This window comes from Sinocyclocheilus rhinocerous, unplaced genomic scaffold (genome assembly GCF_001515625.1).
Source record: "Sinocyclocheilus rhinocerous isolate Xijiao unplaced genomic scaffold, SAMN03320098_v1.1 scaffold1829, whole genome shotgun sequence".
Lineage (NCBI taxonomy): Eukaryota > Metazoa > Chordata > Actinopteri > Cypriniformes > Cyprinidae > Sinocyclocheilus > Sinocyclocheilus rhinocerous.
In genome coordinates, this window is record NW_015650027.1 from 1098671 (window position 1) to 1123596 (window position 24926).

The following is a 24926-nucleotide window of genomic DNA, read 5'->3' on the forward strand; positions in this document are numbered from 1 at the left end:
GACACCATTTTCATCTCTTTATGAGGCCATTAGTCCAGCATGCACAGTGAGTGCACTTAAAACATACAGGAGAACAGTGCTGCAGGTCTTACCAGTGGTAGTGTGACGCAGTCAAGACATCAATTCAGTCTTAGTCTGGCCTAATCTGTCATATCTTGTCAGTTCTTCGATAAAAAAAATGCCAGGTGAAAGCATTTCACAGTGAAGCAAATAACATTCAGCGCAACAGCATCCATCTCAACCCCTCATAACCTTTGGTGTCAGAATGAACCTTTGAATGGAGATACAGAATCAGTAGCTAACTGAGAGCTGGTGTCATTATGATAACAAGATCTCATGATCAAGACGTCTTTGTAAAGAGGTGAAGATAGTCCTGCGAACCTGATTAGAATGAGTTCATATCTGAGCGTCACATCCGCAGTGTTTGTAGGATGAGAGGGAGGGATGTGTTCTCCATTCCCATTTAATGCATATCACACTGTTGTTGCACAGTAAACAGGTCAAGTACACACACACGGAAACTCACCTACCTAGTCTGTTTTCACTGCGCACACACACACACACACACACACACACACACACACACACGCACACACAGGAGCTGAGGACACAGTGGCAACAGAAAGGCAGCCTGGCATGAGATGGCTTTGCCCAGCTCAGATCAGGGCTGGACTGGATCCGTGAGTGAGAGTGAGGAGAAGAGGATAGTGGATGTTCTCATCGTACACCTCCTTTCCTTCTCTCTGCATCTGAAAAACAAGATTCAAAAGTTCAGAAGCAGGAAAAAAGATGGGAAAAACTACATTGCTGAATCAATAACCGAGTCGCTCAGATATATGCATGGTTTCAGACTATGCAAATAAACATTAGAATTAAAGTACTATATAAATAGTCATGCCAATGCAGTGACATTAATTCATTTAAAAACATTAAAAGTGCACTTCAAACATACAATGACTTCTTCTATGAAAAGCATATTTAAAAAATCTGAATTAAAATTCATTTTAATATTTTTTACAAAGTATGTCATTATTATTATTAGTATTATTATTAGAGTTATTATTTTAATGAATAATTTTTTTATATGATATCAGGACAGATCTCATATCATAATTTAAAAAAAAAAGCCTCACTAAAGGAATGACATTCCTGAAAAGAAAACCTTAAATAGTTTGGCATATTTTATCATTTATTAGAAGAAAAAAAAAATGCTTTCTAATATTGTTCTAAATCAAAGGTGTGACCAACATGCAGAAAAAATATGAAGTGATATCATAAAGAGGAGACTATCATAACAAAAAATTCAAGTGCAAAATTGTCAACAAGTCTCATAAAATAATCCAATAATTTGACATTTTTAGGACACAGCATGGTTAGTTCAAGCAAATGTCATCTAGTGCGATTATCCAACAGTGTTATTTTAGTATTATCTATATACTATTATAGTATTTATTCATATTTAGAATTATATTTTTATATTTCATTTTTAATATTATGTGCTTTTGTCATTTTTACAGTTTTTTAAATTACTATTTAGTCTTTATTTACTTTTATTTAAAAAAAAAATTTTTTCAACTTAAAACATTAAATATTGCCTTACTAACTGAAATAAGATAGAGTTGTTTTCATGTAATCTTTATATCTATTTTATTTCAGCTTTATTTCAATTACCAAAAAACATTTTAATCATTTTATTTTTAATTATTTTTTAGTTATTATTTTTATTATCTCTTATTTTTAGTTACAGTAACAACACTGCTACCCAAAAACGTTCTATTTATGAATTTTACATATAAAAATTAAAAATAGTTCTATTTTGAGAAATACATTTAAATACTTCTTTTTATAATGATTATATATGATTAGGATTTGGCTTGATGGGGTTTGACGCACAGCGTCAATGTTCAAATGAAACTTACTCTACTGCTTTCACAACTGTTTTGACAAATTAGAGTAAGAACATTCTATTTCTGCTCCATTTCTTTAAAAAAGCTTCCTGCGATATGCCCTTCACTATTGGTATGTGCAGTGCAAGAACCCCCTCTAACAAACAAGGACAAGCGGCAAGAATCCCACTAACTAAACAATCATAATGGCCCGCTTAGAGTAGAGGTGTATGCAGAGGGAATGTCACGCAGCCTTGCTGTACGGTATGCCCTGTGGGTCTGCTTTTCTGCCACCGTCTGAGCTCTAGAGTTGTGGCAGTACACTCAGTGCACTGCCAGTCTCTTCTGCCCTGGAGCTCAGCCCTGTCCCAACCAATCAGATCCTCCAAAATCCCACACACTCCGCCAGCACTTAGAAAGAGAAACATGCAGTTCATTTATGAAAACAAGATCACTCCAAACAGCAAACACAGCTGACGTGTGAGTAGATTTTCAGAATGATTCAAATGTAATCAGGGCAGAATTAGTCACATACACAATCACTACCACCACTTTTTTTATGAATTTTTTGTGGGATATTTAAAGCAAACGCCATTCCAACAGGACCGTCATATACAGAGCACACCAACTCTTCCATCAGGCTAAAATTATATCATTCACATGTGAAACTGAAGGCAGAACATAAACCGGATCACTGATGTAACTAAGCATCCTCCATTGACTACAAACTGAGAGAAAAAAACATTACCAATGAATGTTAAATCAGTATGAACATCAAGTGATTCCCAAATGGATACACATGCTCCTTCTGTCTTACTCTAACATTCACCTCATCATCTCTGTGGCCTGAGATAAAATAAAAACAGATAAAAGGCCGCTCTCTTGCCCTTGATGTGTGTTATCTCTCTCTCCACCCCTCGACACAGCAGCCAATGTTTGAACCCGTGACCTCTCTGTAATCGGGGCAGCCAGCCGACCAACACTAAGCCCAAAGCGAGGACCGACACATTCACACCAACCCAGACAAGTGTGAGTGCAGTGCAAGAGAGGGTAAGATCAAATCACCTGACGGTACCGTGCAACATACACTTAAAACCACAGGGAGCATATATGTTCCGTCTGAAGGCCACTGTAAACAGCACACGGAGCAAGAGTTCACTGATACTTTCACAGGATTTGAAGAGAGAAATTTACCAGTCATCGAGAGAAATTTAACATTTATTAGTCATTTCACATCATTTTAGTATTACATGAAGTGTGAAAAGGAGTTATATTGAGCTTAATTCCCCTCAGGTTTCTGCACTGTTGTTTGCAGGTATAAAGAAATGTGACCGTTATAATGCCATTATTATGATCAAATATCACAAAATAGTTTATAGAAGATACATACTGTAAGATTAACAAATCACATTTATTATCATTACATTTGGGAATGATGAACTATAATAATTTAAATATTTTTTATTTAAATCTATATTTAAATATTAAACAGTGATTCATTCTCATAGCATTTGGGGATTTCAGGTCAGATATATTAATATACATAATTATACAGACATTTTACATTAACTTTAACATTAAAAAGAATATTATTTTAAAATATTAGTAAAATGTAAAATAAAAATCTATTTTAATACCTTTTAAAAATACAATTTATTTCTATGATGGTAAAGCTGAATTTTCAGCAGTCTTTACTCCAGTCTTCAGTGTCACATGGTCCTTTAGAAATCTTTCTAATATGCAGATTTGCTGCTCAAAAACATTTCTTATCATTATAAATGTTGAAAATGGTTGTACTATTTCATGTTTTTGTAGAAACTGAGATGCATTTTTTTCAGGATTCTTCAGTTCTACAGAGCAGCGTTTACTTGACAATGTCAGTAATTTTTGATCAATTTAATGTGTCCTTGCTAGTATCTACAGTATATATATACCGAACACTTCTCATCTGCCATGACTGAAGTGCTGCAGAGTGTTCCATATGAATGAATTTTGTCAAGTTAGATGACCAAAATATATAGACATGCGTCAAGTGAGCACTGCGTAGGGAGCTTATGAATTGGAACACAGCTAGAGAGCGTGCACATGGAAGTTAGGATTGAGAGAGGCCCGGAGGAAAGAGAGAGCGCGCAATAAAAGTGTTAGAGAGTGATATAGCAAAGAAGCTTAGAAAGTGAGAGAGAGAGGAAGGGGAAAAAGGCAGCGAGCTTGCAAAGGTGAAAAGTTTAACAGGCAAAGCTGTTCCTCCTGATCACAGCCTGCTAATCAGCTTCATGGGTGGCTGGATAAATCGGCTCCTACTTTTTAATCGCACGGCTGCCAAGATGCAAGCCATTTATTTTATTGCTGCTTTTCCCTCCCTCTCCTCAGTCCCCCTCAGCCTGCTTTCTGCATCGAGGAGAGCGAGAGGAGTTCTTTAGAAAGCACGGGATGAAGCGGACAACCGGATGCTCGCGCTACAGGCCCCAGAAATGGATAGATTCGGGTGTTAAACGCGCCAAGAGCAGATACGGCCAGACAGACAGCTGGAAGTTGGGAGGATGTAGAGAGATTAAGTTAATATGTGTATGTATATGTGTGGGTGTGAACGGGGGATGTCTGAATTAAAATTCATGACTCTCTTCACAACCATTTGAGTAACAAGATTAAGATGGCCGAGTAGAAAATAGCTGCATTATCAGGCGGCTTGCAGTCCTCCAGCTGCTGGTGCTCTATTCCAGAACAGTGGGGATAAGAGGATAACACACAGCCCCCTCGCCACGTCCCCACACCGCTGAGAGCCCCATCCGCGGCCGGCCTGCACACGCGGGAGGGAAGGAGGGAGGAGATTTAGGGTCTTAAAGGAAACACTTCAATCTCCAAGACATCAGAGGCTGGCTGGAGGTGAGGAGTGACAGACGACCGTAGGTATAAGTCCGGGAGGGGCCCGTAGACGCTGCTATAATAGAAGACTGTGATTTGGGATTCTGAAGGAGGTGGGGCATATGATCTATTGTCTGCCGCGCGTTTCTTTGTGCGCTTCGTTCCTTACGTTCTCACCCAGCGCACACTCGCAGGGGGCAGGGTGTTCATCAGAAGATAAGAAAGAGGAATTAATCACTTTGAGATATGATGAGGGCACTTCAGCTCGCCCCTCGTATCACACACACAGCTGACGGCAAACCGAGAGTAAAGACACACGCACACGGGCGCGAACAGCGGGACTCTTGACTCAGCTATCTCGGCCCCTTGCTGCTCATGTCATTATCCGCGCAGAAACACAGCAGGTGGTCGGGCTCAAAAAGATCCTGTTAGACTTCAGGTGCATCGGGGCAACACAAGGAAAAGGTGAATGCATTAGCTAGGTGTGTGTGTGCTAATGGGCAAGAGTGGTACCGTTTGGGCTCATCTGGACAATACTTAAAGGCGCTGTGCGCGATTTCACACATTTCGCTCACTTCCAACACTGAATACATTCGCTGCCTGTAGTATCAGCCATGTGGCCTCTCTGCAAAACGGTTCACAGGTAGAGAGGATTTCTGGTTGGCTACAAATAAAATCACAGCTCGCTCACCTAAAAGCTGGAACACACTATACTAATTGGAATAGATTTTAAAACGAGGCATCATTTGCTTGCCAACTTTGTAAATGGTTACAGATAAAAACTACGCATCATACACTAAACGACACTACAGATTTTCCAAAGTCATTCCAAACACAACAAACTTACACAGAAGCATGTGCCTTGTTGCTAGTAGACACGTTAAAAAAATACGGAAACAATATGTTTTCTAAAATAGGTTCAATATATCAAACATAATCATAGTCTGAAACTAGAAAAGAGTACACTACTCGATTTTTTGTGAAATCTGTCAATTCCGACTGCCCAAAATCTGCAGACTGGCTCTGACTTTTGACAATGTGTGTTGACCAAAATCTGTACAAATCTGAATTCAAAAAGAAATGACTCTTTCTAATGATTATGCATCAAAGTGGTGGTTGTTATGCATTTAAGTGTTTCGCTAGATAAGAAGAACATTGTAAGAAAAAATCATCGAAAAATGGAAGAGATATTGGTAATTTTCTGCCAGGACATTATCCGTTACAAACATTTATTTTCACCCTATGCGTAAATCCAAATATGGGTAAAACACGTAAAAAATCAGTAAGGAAAGTTTCTTCATATTAACACAGTACATCGGGCCGTATTTTTATGGACTTTGTGTAAGGGCTTAAAACTTTCCACTTTAGCTGCTGTATTAGGCCTGTTCATGCTTATTAAGGGAAAATTAAGAAAAAAACCCCACTTCTTTTTCCGCTCTAGGGCTTCTATGTACACCATAATTCTGCATTTCTCTTTCTCTCTCCTTCTGTCCTCTCGATTGACGGCTCTAAATTCAAACACTCTTTCCTCGGTAGCCACAATGACCCCTCAGCGTTTTTCTGCCCAGCCATGTCCATCACTTCAGAAATAAAGTGAGAGGTCAGAGGTCAGAATTTGTTTTGCTAAATCAATCTTCTCCCATATTGCTCTAATAATAATAATAATAATTATTATTATTATATAAAAATTGTAGTATAATATATTATAAAAAATGTTAATATTATTGATAATATAATTAATAAATAATTAACAATTATCAAATGTATTATTATTATTATTATGAATATCATTATTAAAATACTGTTATAAACACTGATTCCCCTAAAAAGTCAAAACACTGTGACTCCCATCTGCTTGAAAAACAATGAAAGGCAGGGTGGGGTAGTATGGTTTTTTGGACACCTGTTTGAATACAAAATCCTTCTCTTGTAAACAAAACTGCAAAAAACATATGGCTATAAATGGCCTAGTAAATTACCAAATAAAGAACATTTTAGCAAGCGGATTTTAATCCCTCAAATGAAAAATTGTGGTAGACTGGTAAGCTTTTAGTGTGGGGGTTGAGCTCTTTTCTCCATCCGGCCCAGCTCATCTTCACTGCGTCTCAAAGCGGTTTGCATCATTACATTCTATTTGATTTCTCCCAGGTATTATATTAGATAATAAACAAAAAGATTAAGGGCAGGGCTGCCACTGTTAGGCCTGTGGGGTATAATGGGTCCTCACAGCTTCTTCGGTAACCAAAAACGGCAGCCGTGGCTGTGCTATCGGTGCCAGTTAACCAGCTGGACGGCACTGCTGCTTTGACCTGGGTACGGTATTTGTGCTTTCAGGCAGGGGGAAAGGAGTTGCACCCTGTCCAATTCATTTAGAGTTTCTCAGAAAGACAGCTTTTAAGTTCTAAGAGTCCATTTAGAGCTTAAGCTTTCAGACTCCCTGTTCCTGTTCCTGCTGACATAGCATACTGTACTTCAGTGAAACATTCAAAATACAAATTTAGAGCACAGACAAAGGCGGAAGCAAATGCAGTCGCACTTAAAACTTTGATTCTCAACTTTCTGACACTTTAAAACATTTACACACACTTACATATACAATACACACCTTCAGGTGAAGGTCCCACAAGTGTGAGTCGTAGTTGTCATAGCGACACACTCTCAACCCAGACAAAACCAGGCAAGCTAAGAGGATTACCCAAAGGTTCAAAGTTTCTTTGAAATCCTTCGGTATTAAATATTATTTCATATTTTGTTCATATTATTGCTTTAATTAAATGAGCAACAACACAAATGAAACAAACAACTACTAATATGAGAACAGGCTCATCTCAATACAACAGATGCTTTCATTTTTTCATAAGCTCCACGCAGAACGTACGCCGAAAGCGCACACATACACAAACGAGCATATCTACAGATGTGTTAATCAGCTGTGTATGCTGGCCGGATGCTCTGCTGGCATTTTAGAATAACAAATTAGAGTCATTAGGAGGAAAATTAATTGGTTTCAATAAATTAGCTCAAACATTTGGTCAGAAGGCTATGGGGAAAATCACAACAATAAATCTGTTTTACCCCTTCTCGACTCAACAATGAGCCAGGAAAACAAAATATTTTCATTTATTGAATAAGTAATTATTTTTCACACATTATTATTACCTGACTAGGAGAATTAATATTTTAATAAAACAGTTTTAACAATTACTAACAGCTTTCAACTTTTTCCCCCCCCCTTTTTTTTTAATATGGAGGTCACATTAAAACGTGTATTGGAAACTTTTACTATGCTTTCAATTTATTGCTGCAATCTTGCTGCCAAATGCTTTGTGTATATGGATTTTGTGTTATCCATAAAATATGCAAATCTTAAAATTTATAATAATAAAAAATATTTGTATTTTTTTAATATAAATATAAAAATATATATTATATAAAAACTACACATTTTTAATAAGCTAAACAAAGAGTGAAAAAATATATTACAATATTGTTTAGAAATGAAGTTATGTGTTTACTAACTACGTATAGCATCATTTCCACAAAAAATGTGGCCCTATTTTTTAGTGTACATAATTACCGAAGAGACATAAGCAAAGACTGTGCTTAATATAAAATATGAAATGCGTAAAAAATAAAAATCAATTTTATATAAAAAATCTATCTATCTGTCTGTCTGTCTGTCTATCTATCTATCCATCTATCTATCATTTTTTATTACCATGACCATTATTTTCATTGGAAAAGACAAATTTTCCTGTAATGTATGCATGTCCAATTTTTTACACTAAACAAATTAAATAAACTAAATTTAGTTGATCAAGATTACTTGAAAAACACCCAAATACAATGCTTTTTTTTTACCATCCCTAACATACACCATTAAAACGTGTATTGGAAACTTTTACTATGCTTTCAATTTATTGCTGCAATCTTGCTGCCAAATGCTTTGTGTATATGGATTTTGTGTTAGCCATAAAATATGCAAATCTTAAAATTTATAATAATAAAAAATATTTGTATTTTTTTAATATAAATATAAAAATATATATTATATAAAAACTACACATTTTTAATAAGCTAAACAAAGAGTGAAAAAATATATTACAATATTGTTTAGAAATGAAGTTATGTGTTTACTAACTACGTATAGCATCATTTCCACAAAAAATGTGGCCCTATTTTTTAGTGTACATAATTACCGAAGAGACATAAGCAAAGACTGTGCTTAATATAAAATATGAAATGCGTAAAAAATAAAAATCAATTTTATATAAAAAATCTATCTATCTGTCTGTCTGTCTGTCTATCTATCTATCCATCTATCTATCATTTTTTATTACCATGACCATTATTTTCATTGGAAAAGACAAATTTTCCTGTAATGTATGCATGTCCAATTTTTTACACTAAACAAATTAAATAAACTAAATTTAGTTGATCAAGATTACTTGAAAAACACCCAAATACAATGCTTTTTTTTTACCATCCCTAACATACACTAGGGATAACACATAACATCTCTGTCTCTCTCTCACACACACCACACCACACCACAGCCCTTTACATAAAGACATCAAATATCAAAGACGATTCATGAAAAACGTTAAAGATAAATACAAATCCGTTGTTATCTTTGAAGTGTTTTTCATTTGCTGTTCAGGGTCTTATATCAAGAGGGCATGAAAGAGGACTTGTGGGTCTTATGATTAGTGCAGTGCATAAAATAGATGAGATGACCCAATCTAAGTTGCACATAATAAGTATTAAAGTATTACATAATATTAATCCTGCCATTCCATTACTCGCTCAATCACTGCATGCCAACTAATTACTGAGACTCCACACACACACATACACACACACACACTTACATCAGGTCGCAGTAATCTTCTTAGTGCATCAACCAGACTGCTTCTGTACTGGTCAAGAAACAGACTAAGAGAAAAAGAGAAAGACAGAAAAACTAGAAAGATTAGAATGCATTGCAATGATAATGGCTCCAGATAAAGCAGCAGGCTATTTATTTTCACAGTTTGCGAATAAATCCACCAGCATGGCAAAAAAACTAGCTGATGCTCTTTTTTCCTCAGATGTGAACAAATCTTGTTTCAGTGGTGTGACAGCACTCAAATCAAAGGTAAAACACACACGCTAGCAGAGATGAACGATCAAGGAAGTATCAGGTGGCGTTAACATGATACAAACTAATACAAAGTTACATACAAATACATATATATAAATGCATACCATCAAAGAAATAACTTACATGTTAAAATACATTCAAATTGAAAAGTTATTTTACTATACTTTACTATATTTTACAATACTAGTTTTCACTGTATTTTTAGTGAGCATAAGAGATGTCTTTCAAAAACCTTTTAAAATGTTGAATTATTCCAAACCTTTGGCCGGCATATATACACACTGTTCTTTGATCTATGGAAAGTGAATTAAACAGCATTTTTAAAAGTATTATTTTGTCTTGACTGTCACTTTTGATCAGTTTAATGCATTTGCTGTACATATTCTTGTGCTTTTTACATATGCGTAGTACTACAGCTATTTTTATAAGCGCAAACCATGTTCCAGACTGAATTTACTTGTGACCTTTTTAGTCCAATCACCTCTGACCCTGCTAAAAAACACTGCTCTCGTTTGCTTGGGGTCAAAGGTCAGAGTTATGTTGATTAAACCTTATTTTTGTGATCTCACTGGCCACGTCTAGCGGTCACGAGTCTGATGGCTCGAAGAGTTTCATTAGCAGTTCAACTTTTGACCCTGTGTTTTGGGTGGAGTAGGTCAGTCCGGACAATAGAGGGTGAGTTTAGGGGTGAGAGGACAGGAATGTTCGACTGGCCACACTGGCCTTGACAGGGTACGTCAGACAAAAACCCCTTCCCACATTACCAATGGTACTTCCTCCTTTACTTCCATATATTGACCTGTCAGTGATGTAATACTTGCCTTTCATTCTTTCTCCTTTAATTAAATGTATTTTCTGTGTATTAAAAAGGTAATGACCATCCACAACAGCACCAGCATTATGTCAGAGTTTTGGGCTGCAAGATTTGCTTGTTGGTATTGTTGTCGTCATCGTCACCAGTGGTTAACTGACATTCACAATGGTGTGTCACACTGGTGAACAGTGCATTTACAATGCTATAAACAGAAGTGTGGTAGCATATTACAGAAGTACATAACTTACACAGCTCGCCAGGATAGCAAACACACCACAAATGGGGCATGTCTTGAAATATTTTTGGGTGTGTTAATCTTAAGGTGATGGTAGTAAGATTAAAATATGGGTGGGTTTTAATACTTGATCTGACCTAATCCAGAGTGCATTAACTTCATCCCCTCATTGAAACCTAAAGGATTGAGTGAAGGCAGATAAATGACTCATAAAAATCATACCATCAATAGGAGCTTACGCTAAGATGACTGACATTGATGGGACAGAAAACCTTACATATGTGGAGATGTTTTTACAGATATATACTAAATTTCCTTCATGCTCATGGACACTATGGCTAGTTTTTTAATAATTATTGTTTTGTTTTCATTTATTTATTTGTAGTCTAGGTTTATTTTTTAATGTACAAACTACATTTAAACATACATCTTAAGGTTTTTAGGATCATTTTAGTCGTGTGTCCAAAATTGTAACTGGAATCAATCTATCTATCTATTTATCTATCTATGCATATATTCACAGCCATTCTCATTGGTTTGTTTGTTTATTATTGATTCACTAATTCAGATAACTAAAATTGTATGAAGCTTCAAACCTTGAAATCACAAACAACTGTACCGAAATCAACACTGAAATGCTGTAAATGACGTGGCCAATTTATCTAAACGACATCTAAATAACTGGTAAATTATACCATTTTTCAGAGCTATTGGAAAAATTATTGACCAGTCCCATTTTTGTGCTATTTTTAAAGCACTTTTATGTGTTGCTTTATTTATTTATTTATTTTTCCTGTGTGCTATTGTAGTTAAAAGGGCTAAACAATACAGCTGGGCAGGTGACGCATAATATCATACTTAAGTGGTTAAGGTAATATATATATAAATCACATAATGAGCCGGCAAGCTCAACAAGGGGCAAGAGAAGGTGACAGAAAGAAATCAGCTAAATAACATAGTAACTTAATAAAAACTAAAATAAATAAACAAATAAATAAATGAATAAAAGTAAACATGCGCAAAAGCTTTTATCTTGAGTCCACAGACACAGGAAGCTTAGAGGAAGCTAAGATGCCAAGCTCTCTAAGTCAGTCATTCACTACGTAACAAGACCACTGCAAGAATTCACACCAGCCGCCTAAATTACACTGTGTGTGTTTGTGTAGTGAAGTGCTTCAATGTTCTGTGTGTGTATGTAAAGCAGTAGCATAAACCAGGGATCTCTAAGAGACATGCACTGTCACTTATGGTTCAGTTGCTGTGGGAGGTCACAAAACATTGCCGTTTCAAAGACAGCAATGTTGTAATAAATAAATATATAAAATATATTCAGTAATTGTTTCAATAATTGAATATATTCAATAATAAATATATAAAATATATTCAATAATTGTTCATCTAGTAAATTCAACACACACGATTACACAACAACTGTTTTCACCTAAGGGAATCTCATACACACATTGTATGGAGATTCACCTGTTAGTGTCAGGCACCCATCAGCATGGGAACTGCTGGAGGGATCAAGTGGAGGATACTGAATACTGATTCACTTATCGTGGAGCACGGCTGACTGCTTCTTCACATGCTTGACCCTAGCCTGGTGTTACTGCGATTCCAACTAAGGATCTAAGTGATGGGATACACCGTGTTTTTCCAGAGTGTCATTCCATAGCACTTTAAAACAGACTCCCTGCGAGCATGTTTACATGTAGTCACTATGGAAATGGAGCTGAACAGAAATGGGTTACACTTTAAACCTCCATTATAAAGTCATTAACACACATTATATAATGTATATGAAACTTAAAATATCAGTAGTTCATGTACATTCAATATCAATGCAAATGAAAACACTGAATAAATGTCTCAAGATATATCTATTTGACATACATTATCATACATTTGCAAAGTGAAGCTGGATGTCAGGCCAATCTAAGAATAGGGCTTCGTGATTTTTACACGTGAACAGCTCATGATCCGGTGTTTTCAGTGTATCAGAGCAGCATGGAACTCATTTCTGGATATACTGTGGGTTTGAGTTGCTTATAACTTGAATTTTGGAAATAAACATGTGCTAACCATCTTCTCAAACTTATAATGAGAAGTGCTTATAAACCGGCTGTTGTCAACAAAAGAGATGCTTTAAGGTATCTCTCTCTATGCAGTTTTATGCCAGAAAAGCTTGATGGACTCACATTTAAGATTGCATTAATTAAGAAAGTTTTTTTTATTTACAGTGAAATATTGCAAAATAATAATTTCTTATAATAATAATAATAATAATAATAATTATTATTATTATTATTTTATAGTCATATTGACATATAATCACAACATTTTGGCCAAATTGTGCAGCTCTACAAATAAGCACAGCCAACCTAGGGAGAAAAAACATAAATCGCTATCATAATTATTATCAAAAGAAAAAAAAGGCAATTATATTTTCCCCTTAAACTGTGCACCTAAGAGGTTCAAAATAACCAGAAACAAAACAATTGCATTAATTATTATTTCAGTACAGATTATTTTACAGACATTATTGTAATTCTCAAAGGTGCAGTCTCGACAACCTTTTTACAATTTATGACCATTTTTTAAATAAATATTCAATATAGTAAACAAGAAAATACTTTACTTTTTAAATCTGCTGTTGCAGTTACACTGATGTTTCATTTACACATTTCTTGTGCTGTAATGCTTAGAACTCAGAAACAAGGGCAAGCAGACTCCAAATCTAGTCATTTTAAAAACATAATAACAAAAGTACAAGACACTCTGAAACAGGGAAACAAGAAAAGACCTACTGCTTCACATGGGATTCTAAATCACACACCTGATGGACACTTGACTATACCATTAGGAAGCGCTGTCAATGGCAGAGAAGGTCACATGACAATGACAACATGGCGGAAGTAGTGTTTAGGCTTTCATTCATACTACACACCTACTATATATAGTATGCTTTTTTAACAGTTGCAAAGTTCCTCATTAAATGTAGTACCTATTTAGACAGTATATTTCCAAACACAGCTAAGCACACAGATGCAGACAATCAGGGAATAATGATAGGAGGAACAGGAAACAGGAACAAGACATAACTACAAACTAAAAGACTGCAAAACAAGAGCACACAGACCAGCAATAAATTATAGTGGTGCAACATATCACAAAACTCATGGTTCGGATCATGTTACGGATTTTGAGTCACGGATCGGATCAGCAAAAAAAGCTTACTTTAAAGGCACAATATGTAAGATTTTTTTATTAAAATATCCAAAAACCCCTAGAACAGTGTTATATATTTTGCTGACTTGTGTACTTACATTATCCCAAATGTTTCGAAGAATGTTTAAATCCAGAGAAATAAGCAATTTTAACTAGTGACACGGACCGTGTCATTCTGTCGCCTGCCAATGACGTCATAACCCCTCGATTTCCGGTTTTGTCACGCTCGTTCAGCGCCTCGTTTCGCTTCGACGGCTTTCAGCCTCACCCTGCTTCATTCTACTAGGTTAATAAATCATTAGCTCATCCATGAACATGATTTCTGCCCGAGTCCCGTCGGATTGCATCGGCTGTGGAGATGAAGACGACAGTGTTAGAACGAGCCGTTTTAGGAGGGTGTGGTTAACTCTTAACTTTTATAAAGAATATCTCTTTGGTTTTGAGACTTTAGTGTTTGCAACTTTACAGATCTTCTTTATGCACCAAGAGCTTGTAACACTCCAAAGAGAAAGGAAAAATTGAAATCGCATCATATGACCCCTTTAAGACATAACCGACTGTGTTTACTAGAATACTTGCCAAAACAGGTATTTTAACATAACTTTGTGTGTATGTGAAAGAGGAATCAATTCGCTGTTCACGCGGTGTCTCTCTCTCTGCGTGTGCGCGCTTCTGGTGTGTGCGGCAGCGGCTGAGCGCACAGAAAACAGTGCGCAAGTTAAAATTTCTTGAATGTGTAAACTGGCAAGACAAAACATGTGCAAATGATAATCTGCGAATCACATGCATGCCGAACCGTGCAGCCTGATCCGTACGGATCACAGATCATCTACGATCCGTTGCACCCCTAATAAATTACATATGCAATATTAAACAGGCCCATGTGAAAGAGACACATTAAAACTTCAAAGCATATCAGTCTTTTACCTTCTCAGCAGTGAGGAAATATCGCTTTAAACAAAGCTTCACAAGTCAAGTAAAGAGCTGTGGGCCTTGAGTGCTAATTTAATGCTTTTGTCAACTCTTAGCGTAGCTACAAAACATAGTTTTCAGACAAGAATAGCATTGTCTTGTGAAGACAAAGACGAGGTGAAACAGAGGGGAGAGGGTTCTTTTGGAAGAACCTTTTGCTATCATAGCTGAGACTGCTTCTCTATCTCTATCTCTCTCTTCTCCTAGCCAGAGCGCCGCTGCATTACATCCTGCCTTTCTTGACGATTGTCTGAAAGACTATAATTAATCGGAGCAGAAGTGTGGCTGTTGACCTTTTCGCAGGTGATCGTCAGCATGGCTATGTTCGTTAATCGCCGAGCGATCACTCTCCTGAAGACGGCAATTACAGATGAGTTACCAGTGCAAGCAACGGGGGGACAGCCAACGCGGCATGATTCATAGTCACGTACCTTCTTCCACTCTCTCTCTCTTCATACACAGACACACACACACACACACGTAGTATCTCCTTACTACACACAAATCAATCTCATGCTGGCCCTCTGCTGCACATTTTACCTGCGTATTAGCTGCCATTTGTCTGACATTAGAATAATAGTAGGCTGTACCAGGCTTTAGTGATCATCGCCAGAGAACACACAGGTATCATTATACCCCGCCTCCATCAGCCTCACCACTTTGTGCTAGATAGAGACAATGCCAAAGAACATCCTGTTTAGAGCTGGGCTTATAACAATGTAATAACAACGTAATAAACTATAATAGTGTTAAGAAAAAAGTTGATAGGGAAAATGTGTATGATTTGAAAATGTCTATAATTAGAGTACTAATTAGGGTTATTATAACATGCAATGAGAGCAGGAATCAGAATCAGAGAATTAGACATGAATAAACGATCCAATACAATCGGTACCAATACATCTCGCTAATAATCTTCTGTATTCATTGGCCATTTTCTGTGCATTTAATGTGTAGATTTAATATAAATGCATAAAATATTGGCAAACATTACATTACTGGAACACAATTTAAATTGTAAAATGTATTAAAGGGGCAGTTCATCACAAAATGAATTTACTGTCCCTCATATATCATTCTAAACCTGTATGACATTTTCTTCTGAATAAAAGAAATAAGATATTTAGAAGATTGTTTCAACTTTTTTTCTGACTGTATAATGAAAGTCAGTGGGCTCATAAACAACATCGGAGCACATTCACTTTATATAGAGAATTATACAGAAGAAATAAAGTCATACAGGTTTGCAGCGCCTTGAGTGAGCAAATGATGACAGAATTTTCAATTTTGGGTGAACTATCCCTTTAACAACTACATGACCATGTAAATAAAGAGAACTGTTCATCTTTTTCCCAAGCTATCCAACATAGCATTCAAGCAACATTAAATTTTCTTGCATTACATAATGAAGTCTGAATGTACCAGTTGTAAAATTGACATCCGAATGATTGTAAAAGACTAGCGTAATACACACACAACATCGCATTTACACAGACACACAAAAGAGAGAAAAAAAAACAATGGTTCCACATGTTCAGGGCCTGGCTAATTGAAATGTTTGTATTGCTCCACAATCTCTCTCTCACTCTCTTTCTTTCCTTGCACAGGCATAATTATTTGCAATTTGCCTAAGACATCCATTTGCTGGGACGCCAAGCATGAAAAAGAGGCAATTTCTGAAAAATGGAAATGCCTGGCGGAGCTGGTGGAGGGGAAATAATGCAGTGCCATCCGCGAGCTGATGGCTGCCATCTGATAAGTGTTACGGGCGCAGGAATATTAATGCCACATCACCGGGACACAAGGTGCACACTTTTATTGAGGGTGTAGACATATTGTGGCTGGAGATGCTAGTAAAGTGTGAGATATGATATTTATTTTGTAATAGCTGTAAGAACGGCCAGTTTGGACAGATGTAGAGAATCTCTTCGCTTGCTCAGAATTGTATAGCATATAATCTGTTTTGGAGGTGTCGCGCAACAATTGTGTACAGGTGTCATGTTTTGGGTGACGGTCGATCTCTGAAGAAGTGACAGTTCAACAAAAGGATCAACCTACCAGTCAGCGCACATCACCACGTCAAAGCGACCCTCCAGAGCGGACACATCGGCCTCATTGTCCCATCTCACCACCCTAAAAGAGGACAGAACCAGGATGATAGCTGCTGTGTCATCAACCCTGTTGCGCAATTTATCGTTCACTCCCATAATCCCTGACAATGCTGCGTCCAGAGACATTTCACACACCTGACACTCGCTTTATTTGCGCCGTTGTCTGGCGGCGATCGTCTTCTCTCTTTTCCTTAAGTGCTAGGGCCGGTTTCCAGGCAAGCAAATCTGATTATTAATTAGCCATTATTAACAGTCAGTAAACAAAAATTACGTCTTGTGGAAATACAATCTCCTCTCTCAGCGGGGGTCTGCGCTGCTTATTCACTGACTTGAGAAAGCGATTCCACCCCCCCTACCTCAACCAATCACACGCGACCTTCACCCCACTCAAACCGCGCGCTCTGACAGGAAGCCTAATCTCTAAAGAAAACAATCAAAGTAATGCAGGCTAATTATACGTTTACTCTTTCACTTCATCAGCCCAGTGTAAATACACAGGGAGGGGGAAGTGTGCAGAGCAAGAGAGAGGAGAGGAGACGAGAGGGGGAGAGAGTGGTTAGATCACTGAGTGCCAAAATTACTTTTTAGGTGATAATGCATTTGCGTGATGGTGCGCACAGTGGATGAGCTGTGTTTTGGCAAATGTGAGAGAGTGTGTGTGTTTGAGTTTTCTAGATGAGGGCATTCAATCACGGAGAGTGTCTCATCATCGCTCTGCCTGGATACATCTCGGCACGTTAGAGAGCGTAGCGCTCGCTCCGCGGGCTGCGGATACCTCGTTACTGGGCCAACTGGGTTCAGGGAGTGACACGGAGCCTTGCAACCTCATTTTTGCCTACTTATTGACACTATTATGTCCCGAACACAAGTGCCGTAAATGCCACTTTACCCAAACACACTTTTCTATACTTCATGGCATGCTCGACTACGCGAAGCTTCAGCGAATTATAACACTTGAATTTGTATTGACATAAGAGATGGACTTCATATGGCTGTAATGTAAAAGCAGTATTAGTGCTCTGTCTTTCATTATCAGAGATGTTGGGAGGCGTATGAGTGATTACCTGCTGGACACATTGGTAGACAGGAAGAGCCCTTCTCGTCTGTTCCTCTCGATTACACTGCGCACATCTGATGCTTTTTGTCAAGAAATGCAACACTGTTTTGTAATTAATAAGAGCAGGACAGTTAAACATTAACTCCATGAAGACAGATGTATCCACTAGCATGTCAAGCAAGTTTGAACAGACCTACACTTTTCCCATATTTTGTAATAATAGTGAAGGCATCACAACAAGTCATGTCCTGGATGCTGATTGGCCAACGCTACTATCCTGGAATGGTTTTTAAATACTGAAGGACTTGAGTATTGTTAGACACTTGGTGGTTTCTTTTTCTTCACAATTGTATCCAACTAATCTAAATAGATAGACAGACAGACAGACAGACAGACCGATAGTGTGACAGGAATAATATGAGGTGGGAGAGAAAATTATCTTTCAATGCTTTTGCAAGTGAACGCAAAGTTTCTCAAAGGAATGCAATATTCAGTTAAATATAAAATAATTTGGTATTTTACTTATGTTCGTTTGTAACTGACAAATGAGGAATACTACAAAAAGCTAATCAAGCTTCAGAATACAGAAAAGTTTATAAAAAAAATGAGCCACTTTAGAGATGTAGGTGAGACACTGCTGAACAACAGCAAGACCATTTTCTTGATTCCTCTGATCAAGAGCCTATTACACAGAGCTGATTTCTTGTTTAACCATGTTACAGAACGCTATTATGTCAGGCCTTTTCAAATGATGTCAACCCACAGAGTCCGTTTGCTTCCGTAACAGCCGTCTCTCTCCACACCTCATCCTCAGATTACCACTGAGCTCAAAACCAACTCATGCAAAGCATCACCATAGGTAATCAATAGGGAGGCTTTTAACCTGCGGCCATCTCCTCAGATGGGCCTCCACCCTTTGTGGTTATACTGCGGGATTGATGTCAGCGCATCTATGAATAGACCCTTCGACAGTTTTAAACTAATTCAATTACGATTTCTCGCTTTTTCTGCCCCGCTTTCTTTCTCGCTCCATGGAAAACAACCGTAGCAAATCCAATCTATAGCACAGGGATGGAGGGCAAATCCCTCGATGAAAGAGGGGAGGGGGGCTGGGTGCGCACGTTACACTGGTGAGATCCGCTGCTAAGGAGAGAGAGTGGAAAGCTTACAGTGTAATCCCATCAGGAAAAGACCACTGGGGGAGAGGTCAGCACTGGCGTCTCTCTCATTCTCTTTTAACAGCGCCCAGAGACACAATTTTGATCAAAAATGGACTTCCTGTGTAACACCTGTGCATATATTGTCTCCAAGTTTCAGGACTGCTGCTTAATAGAGTTTGTAAAGCTCCAGAGAGCAGCAGCTATTAAAGAACATAATCAGTGTGTGAGAAGTGAAATTTAGCAGTTAACAGTAGGGTCTCTTGATTACACATGCACGGCTTTAATAGGAGCTCAGCCAGTCTTTTGAACATGCAGACTGAGATCAGGAACTGAGTCATGAATCCACTCAGCACTTTCTGATACACTTTATTCATTCCCACTTGGGCTCATTGGACTGATTTTTTTATGAAGTGTGCAGAGAGTGTGTGTGTTCATGTAGTAACACGTCTAATCGGTCATATTTGGTATAGGAAGTAACACTACTTGGAGTAACATCTAATTGTCCAGCAATAACACACAAGTACTCACACAAAAGTAATTGAAATGTACAAAAATTAAAATATTCCAAAAATGACAAATCATGGCCTGTTTAGCAGGAGCTTCTGTAACCTTAAGAGTCCAATTGTTTGGTGTTTTAAGAGCAAGTGTCTATCATTGTGACTGCGTACACAAAGCATGGCAAGACTTCATCAGCGAAAAAGAATAGTGGGCGAAACCGAAAATTAATGATAGGGACTATCAACACAAAGAAGGATTGTGTCCAAACAACACAGAAAAACTGTTGCAAAAGTGACAGCAAATCTCAATATTCACCTTGAAGATCTTGTTTCCATAAAAGACCATCACAGAATCACAGAGAACTTCATAAAGCCAACATCCATGAAAGAGCTGCAACTGATAAACCTCTAATTACAGATACCAATGCTAAAAGGCAACAAACATGGTGTTAAGATCATGAAACCAGGACAGTTGGAGCACCCAGATTGAAGGGATAGTTCACCCAAAAATGAAAATTCTGTCATTAATTACTCACCCTCATGTCGTTCCAAACCCGTAAGACCTACGTTCATCTTCAGAACACAAATTATTTTTGATGAAATCCGAGAGCTTTCTGACCTTGCATTGACAACAACAGAACTACCATGTTCAAGGCCCAGAAAGGTAGTAAGGACATTGTTAAAATAGTCCATGTGACATCAGTGGTTCAACCCTAATTTTATGAGGCTACGAGAATACTTTTTGTCTGCAAAGAAAACTAAAATAACGACTATGTTCAACGTTTTTTTTCTTTTCTAGGGTCTTTAATACGTTCCTGTGCCTTGACCGTGGTAGTTTCCTTGTTGTCTATGGAGGGTCAGAAAGCTCTCGGATTTCATCAAAAATATCTTAATTATTTTTTTCCGAAAATGAATTAAGGTTTTACTGGTTTGGAACGACATGAGGATGAGTGACTAATTCTGTAATTAATGGCAGAATTTTAATTTTTAGGTGAACTATCCCTTTAACTTCAATATCTGCCCTGCATCTCAATCACCTGACTTAATGTCAAATCACTGTGGGCAATTTTTGGAGAGAAAAGTAAGAAAAAGATTCCCTCCTCCAACATCTACAGCAATTGACAGATAACTGAACATTCAACTAGAGACTGTTCAAACATTGTGTTAATCTATTCTAAGGCTGAAAGCTGTATTAAAATCAATGGTGGTAAAACACCTTATTCTGTCCAAATAATTCTGTTCACATTATTTTGTCCAACCCCGTACACTATTTAACTATACATATATAAAGCTATATAGTTAAGTTTTTAAAAATTAAACAAAGGTCAAACCTAAATGGTGAAAGCAGAAATTGCTTTACAGACCAGATTCGAAAATGTAAGGTTCTATATGGAGCTATACAGGACAGGTACAGGAAAGGAACACAGATAAAAAAACAAAAAAACAACTGTGTGTGTATGTTTCGGGTGTCAGCTGGATGATTTGCCTCACATTCAGATATGTCGAGGGGGGTGTGAGTGTGTGTGTGTGTGTGTGTGTATTCTTTGACAGAGTGCACATTAAGAATGGCTGACTGTGTGTGTGTGTGTGAGGTGGAAGTGAGAGGAATATCTGAGGTAAATACGGGTTAAATACACAGCAAGGTTTTCTTTTCTGTGCTACGCTCTCGAAGTCTGAAAACATACACACCAAACACATAGCTGTCAGCACTCCAACAGAACAAAGTGATGTTTGGATTGGTTCAGAAACACGCAAGCTCTGTTCCAAAACCAAGTGAGCTGCCTCTGTAGGGAGAGTATTGTTTAGGTATCAATTTAAAACGTGAAGGCTGTTCCAAAATGTATAGGCAACATAATTATGCTGCCTTTTCCTGTGCACTTTATTTACAGATCCTGCCTATGTATGTTGTTCCAGATCAGTCACTTATGAGGTTCCATTTCAGTTCAGACGCTGCCTTAGAAGGCAACTGCCTGTGTAGGGAATGGGCAGCTTACTACGTAGGTATTGGAACAGAGCTACATACCAGTCCAAAATTCAAGGATACTTTGAATAGCCTTCTCGTTGCCATCAGATAGCAGCACTTCCTTCACATCAGCACAAACTGCAATCTGCAGGAAAGGAGAAAAAATAATAAACAAATAAATAAATACATAAATAAAACAAAAGCAAGACATCCTCAGCACACTGTTTGCAAGCAGTCATATCTGAAGAGCGCTGATTTTTAAAGCCCTACTCCAAAATGACCACCCCTCGCTCTTTCTCCCCTGCTCCCTCTCATTCATTGCTGTCTGTCTCAGCCGTTTTTTTTTTTTCATTTTACGTCTGCATTATTTTAATCATTCAATCAAATCAGTCAATACTTTTATCATTCCCGGTGGCTGGGAGCCCTCTATCTTGCTATCACTCTGTTGGGTAATTGCATTGTGACAGGGGATGATGGTGAGCGCCGAGCCTTTCATTTGCAGTGTGGCGTTTATCAGGCGGGGCCATCGCGCTCTGCTGTCACTCCTTACTCGGCTCGCGAGGCCTGCCTGATGCCCTTCATATAACTTTGTATTGCGAAGCTTCTGCCTTTGTGCCGCTCCACTGTCAGCTCTTTCTGTCCTCTTTTTATACAGTCTTTTCATTCGAGTAGTCGTCTTTATCAGGGGCACTGTGTAACAGTTGTTTGGAGAGGCGCAGTGGGCAGAAGCAGGGAGTGTGTGTGTGCGTTTGTAAAAGTGCTTGCAAGGTTTTATATTTGTGCTTTTGAATAATGCGATTTCGAATTTCGGACATTTCTCAAACACAGGAAGCAAAATTAACTCTTTGACACTACTGCAGAGTGCATTTTAAAAATGTAATGTTTAATGTTATATTTCAATATTTCTTAAAGACATGAAACTGTATTTTAATAATTATTTTTTTTAATTTACTTTTTATTATTGTTGTCCTTATGAGAATGGGAGCAGTTTAGTTCAGTTTAGTGGGATAATTCTTAAGGAATATTATCATGTGCTATAGAGTACTGTTCTTTCAAGAAATGAATACTTTTATTCAGCAAGGATAAATTAAATTAATCAAAAGTCACAGTAAAGTAACATTTATAATGTTACAAAAATTATTTTGAACTTTCTAATTATTAGTTGTTTTTTTTAATGTTTCTTAAGCATATTAGGATGATTTCTAAAGGATCATGTGACACTGAAGACTGGAGTAATGGCTGCTGAAAACTATAGGAATAAATTATACTTTAAAATATATTAAAATACAAAACAGTTATTTTAAATTGTGTTAATATCTCGCAATATTAGTGCTGAACTGTATTCTATCAAATAAATTCTGCATTCAAATGTTTTGATGGTAAAATGTGGCGAATATTCCACGTCATCACAGAGAAAACCAGCATCTTAGATACATTTTCCCAGGTAAAACAAATTGCAACATAATTTCTTTTTTTTTTGGCAGACATTTTTAATGTCTTTCATTTGAAATGCTCAAGTCAAACAAAAAGGGGTACATGCACTGCACAATCATCTGTACAGAGTGATGTAGTGTTTTTGCCCCGTGGGCAAGAGTCAAGTCACGAGGCCCCGCACCACCAGCTAGCCATATGGGCATCAAGACCTGCAGGAAACCAACCAGTCACCCAAGAAAAACATGGATGGCACTGCCAAAACCACAGCACTCCAGGGCACAGGACAGAAGAGAGAAGCTATTTGTCCTTGCAAAGGACTTAAATAAACACAAGCATCAAGAAGCACCAAGTCAGACCTGAGAAAAGGTGGAATGCAAGTAAAAAAATAAAAAAAAAAGGGACGAAATCGAGTTTGGGGGTCTATAATTTGAAACGCTCAAGTCAAACAAAAAGGTTACATGCACTGACAAAATGAGACAATACAGCAGAATCATCTCTACAGAGTGATGTAGTGTTTTTTGCCCTGTGGGCAAGAGTCCCACACCACCAGCTAGCCATATGGGCATCAAGACCTGCAGGAAACCAACCAGTCACCCAAGAAAAACATGGATGGCACTGCCAAAACCACAGCACTCCAGGGCACAGGACAGAAGAGAGAAGCTATTTGTCCTTGCAAAGGACTTAAATAAACACAAGCATCAAGAAGCACTAAGTCAGACCTGAGAAGAGGAATGCGAGTTAAAAAAAAAAGGTCGAGTGGGGGGATGAGGAGGGCGATCCACTGGCGGTCCGTAATGTCACAACACGGGGGTATTGAGTGGAGAGATATGGGAAGGCTGGTCTTGTGAAGGCGAAATCGATAACATGTTAAGCCTGTCCATCTGGAGAGGCTACTACAAACTACTATACACCATACACAGCCAAAGCCTAAGTCACTGATGTGTGTGTGTGTGTGTGTGTGTGTGTGTGACCAAGACAGAAAGTGTTTGCATATGCAAGCCCCTGTGTTTAAACGCTTTTGATGAAGTTAGCCCATTGGGCCACGTGTGTTTATGGTCACTGAGGTAGAAATGTCAATGTGCGCTGGCCGATTTCATGTTGCTTACAATATGCCCATGTTAGATTACCCATGCTGATGCAAATTGCCCATTTGCCTGTGACTGTCTGTCTGTGTGAGCACTGTCTGTAATTTTTGCATTCACTTTTGACTTACCATGAGCCCCGCAAGACACGTCATCCCTCCACCCAGCTCACACACCGCCGAGCCCCTGTGAGACAGAGAGACACGGAGGGGTTTGATGCGCCGTTTAGCGTTAACATTGAAGTACATGAGTATGAGAGTGACATTTTTTTTTAGCTCAAATGAGACGAAAACAGGAGGATGAGAGTGATAAAGACAGACAGAGAGAGAGATGGCTGTTGTGTCTTGACAATAACGCTAATTAACTTGCCCGTGTAGAGGGATGCCATTGATTGGAATGCTATTCCACTGGGCTCATTGATCTCAACCTTCCTCTCTCTCCTTCTCTCTGCATGCGAGCGGGTGTATATGCGTTAACAAAAG

General features: G+C 37.9%; 1 protein-coding gene across 1 annotated transcript in view; it reads right to left on the bottom strand.

Moving 5' to 3' along the window:
• Positions 1-9279: 9279 nt before the first annotated feature.
• The window catches only part of LOC107711417 (calmodulin-lysine N-methyltransferase-like), a 74567-nt gene continuing 58920 nt past the window's right edge, over positions 9280-24926 (bottom strand). The window contains exons 3-8 of the mRNA XM_016516408.1: positions 24576-24630; positions 22010-22073; positions 18316-18382; positions 17199-17273; positions 9620-9683; positions 9280-9306 (exon numbers count right to left, since the gene is read on the bottom strand). Of these exons, the coding sequence (XP_016371894.1) occupies positions 9280-9306; positions 9620-9683; positions 17199-17273; positions 18316-18382; positions 22010-22073; positions 24576-24630 (352 nt within the window). The remainder of the gene's footprint in view (positions 9307-9619; positions 9684-17198; positions 17274-18315; positions 18383-22009; positions 22074-24575; positions 24631-24926) is intronic.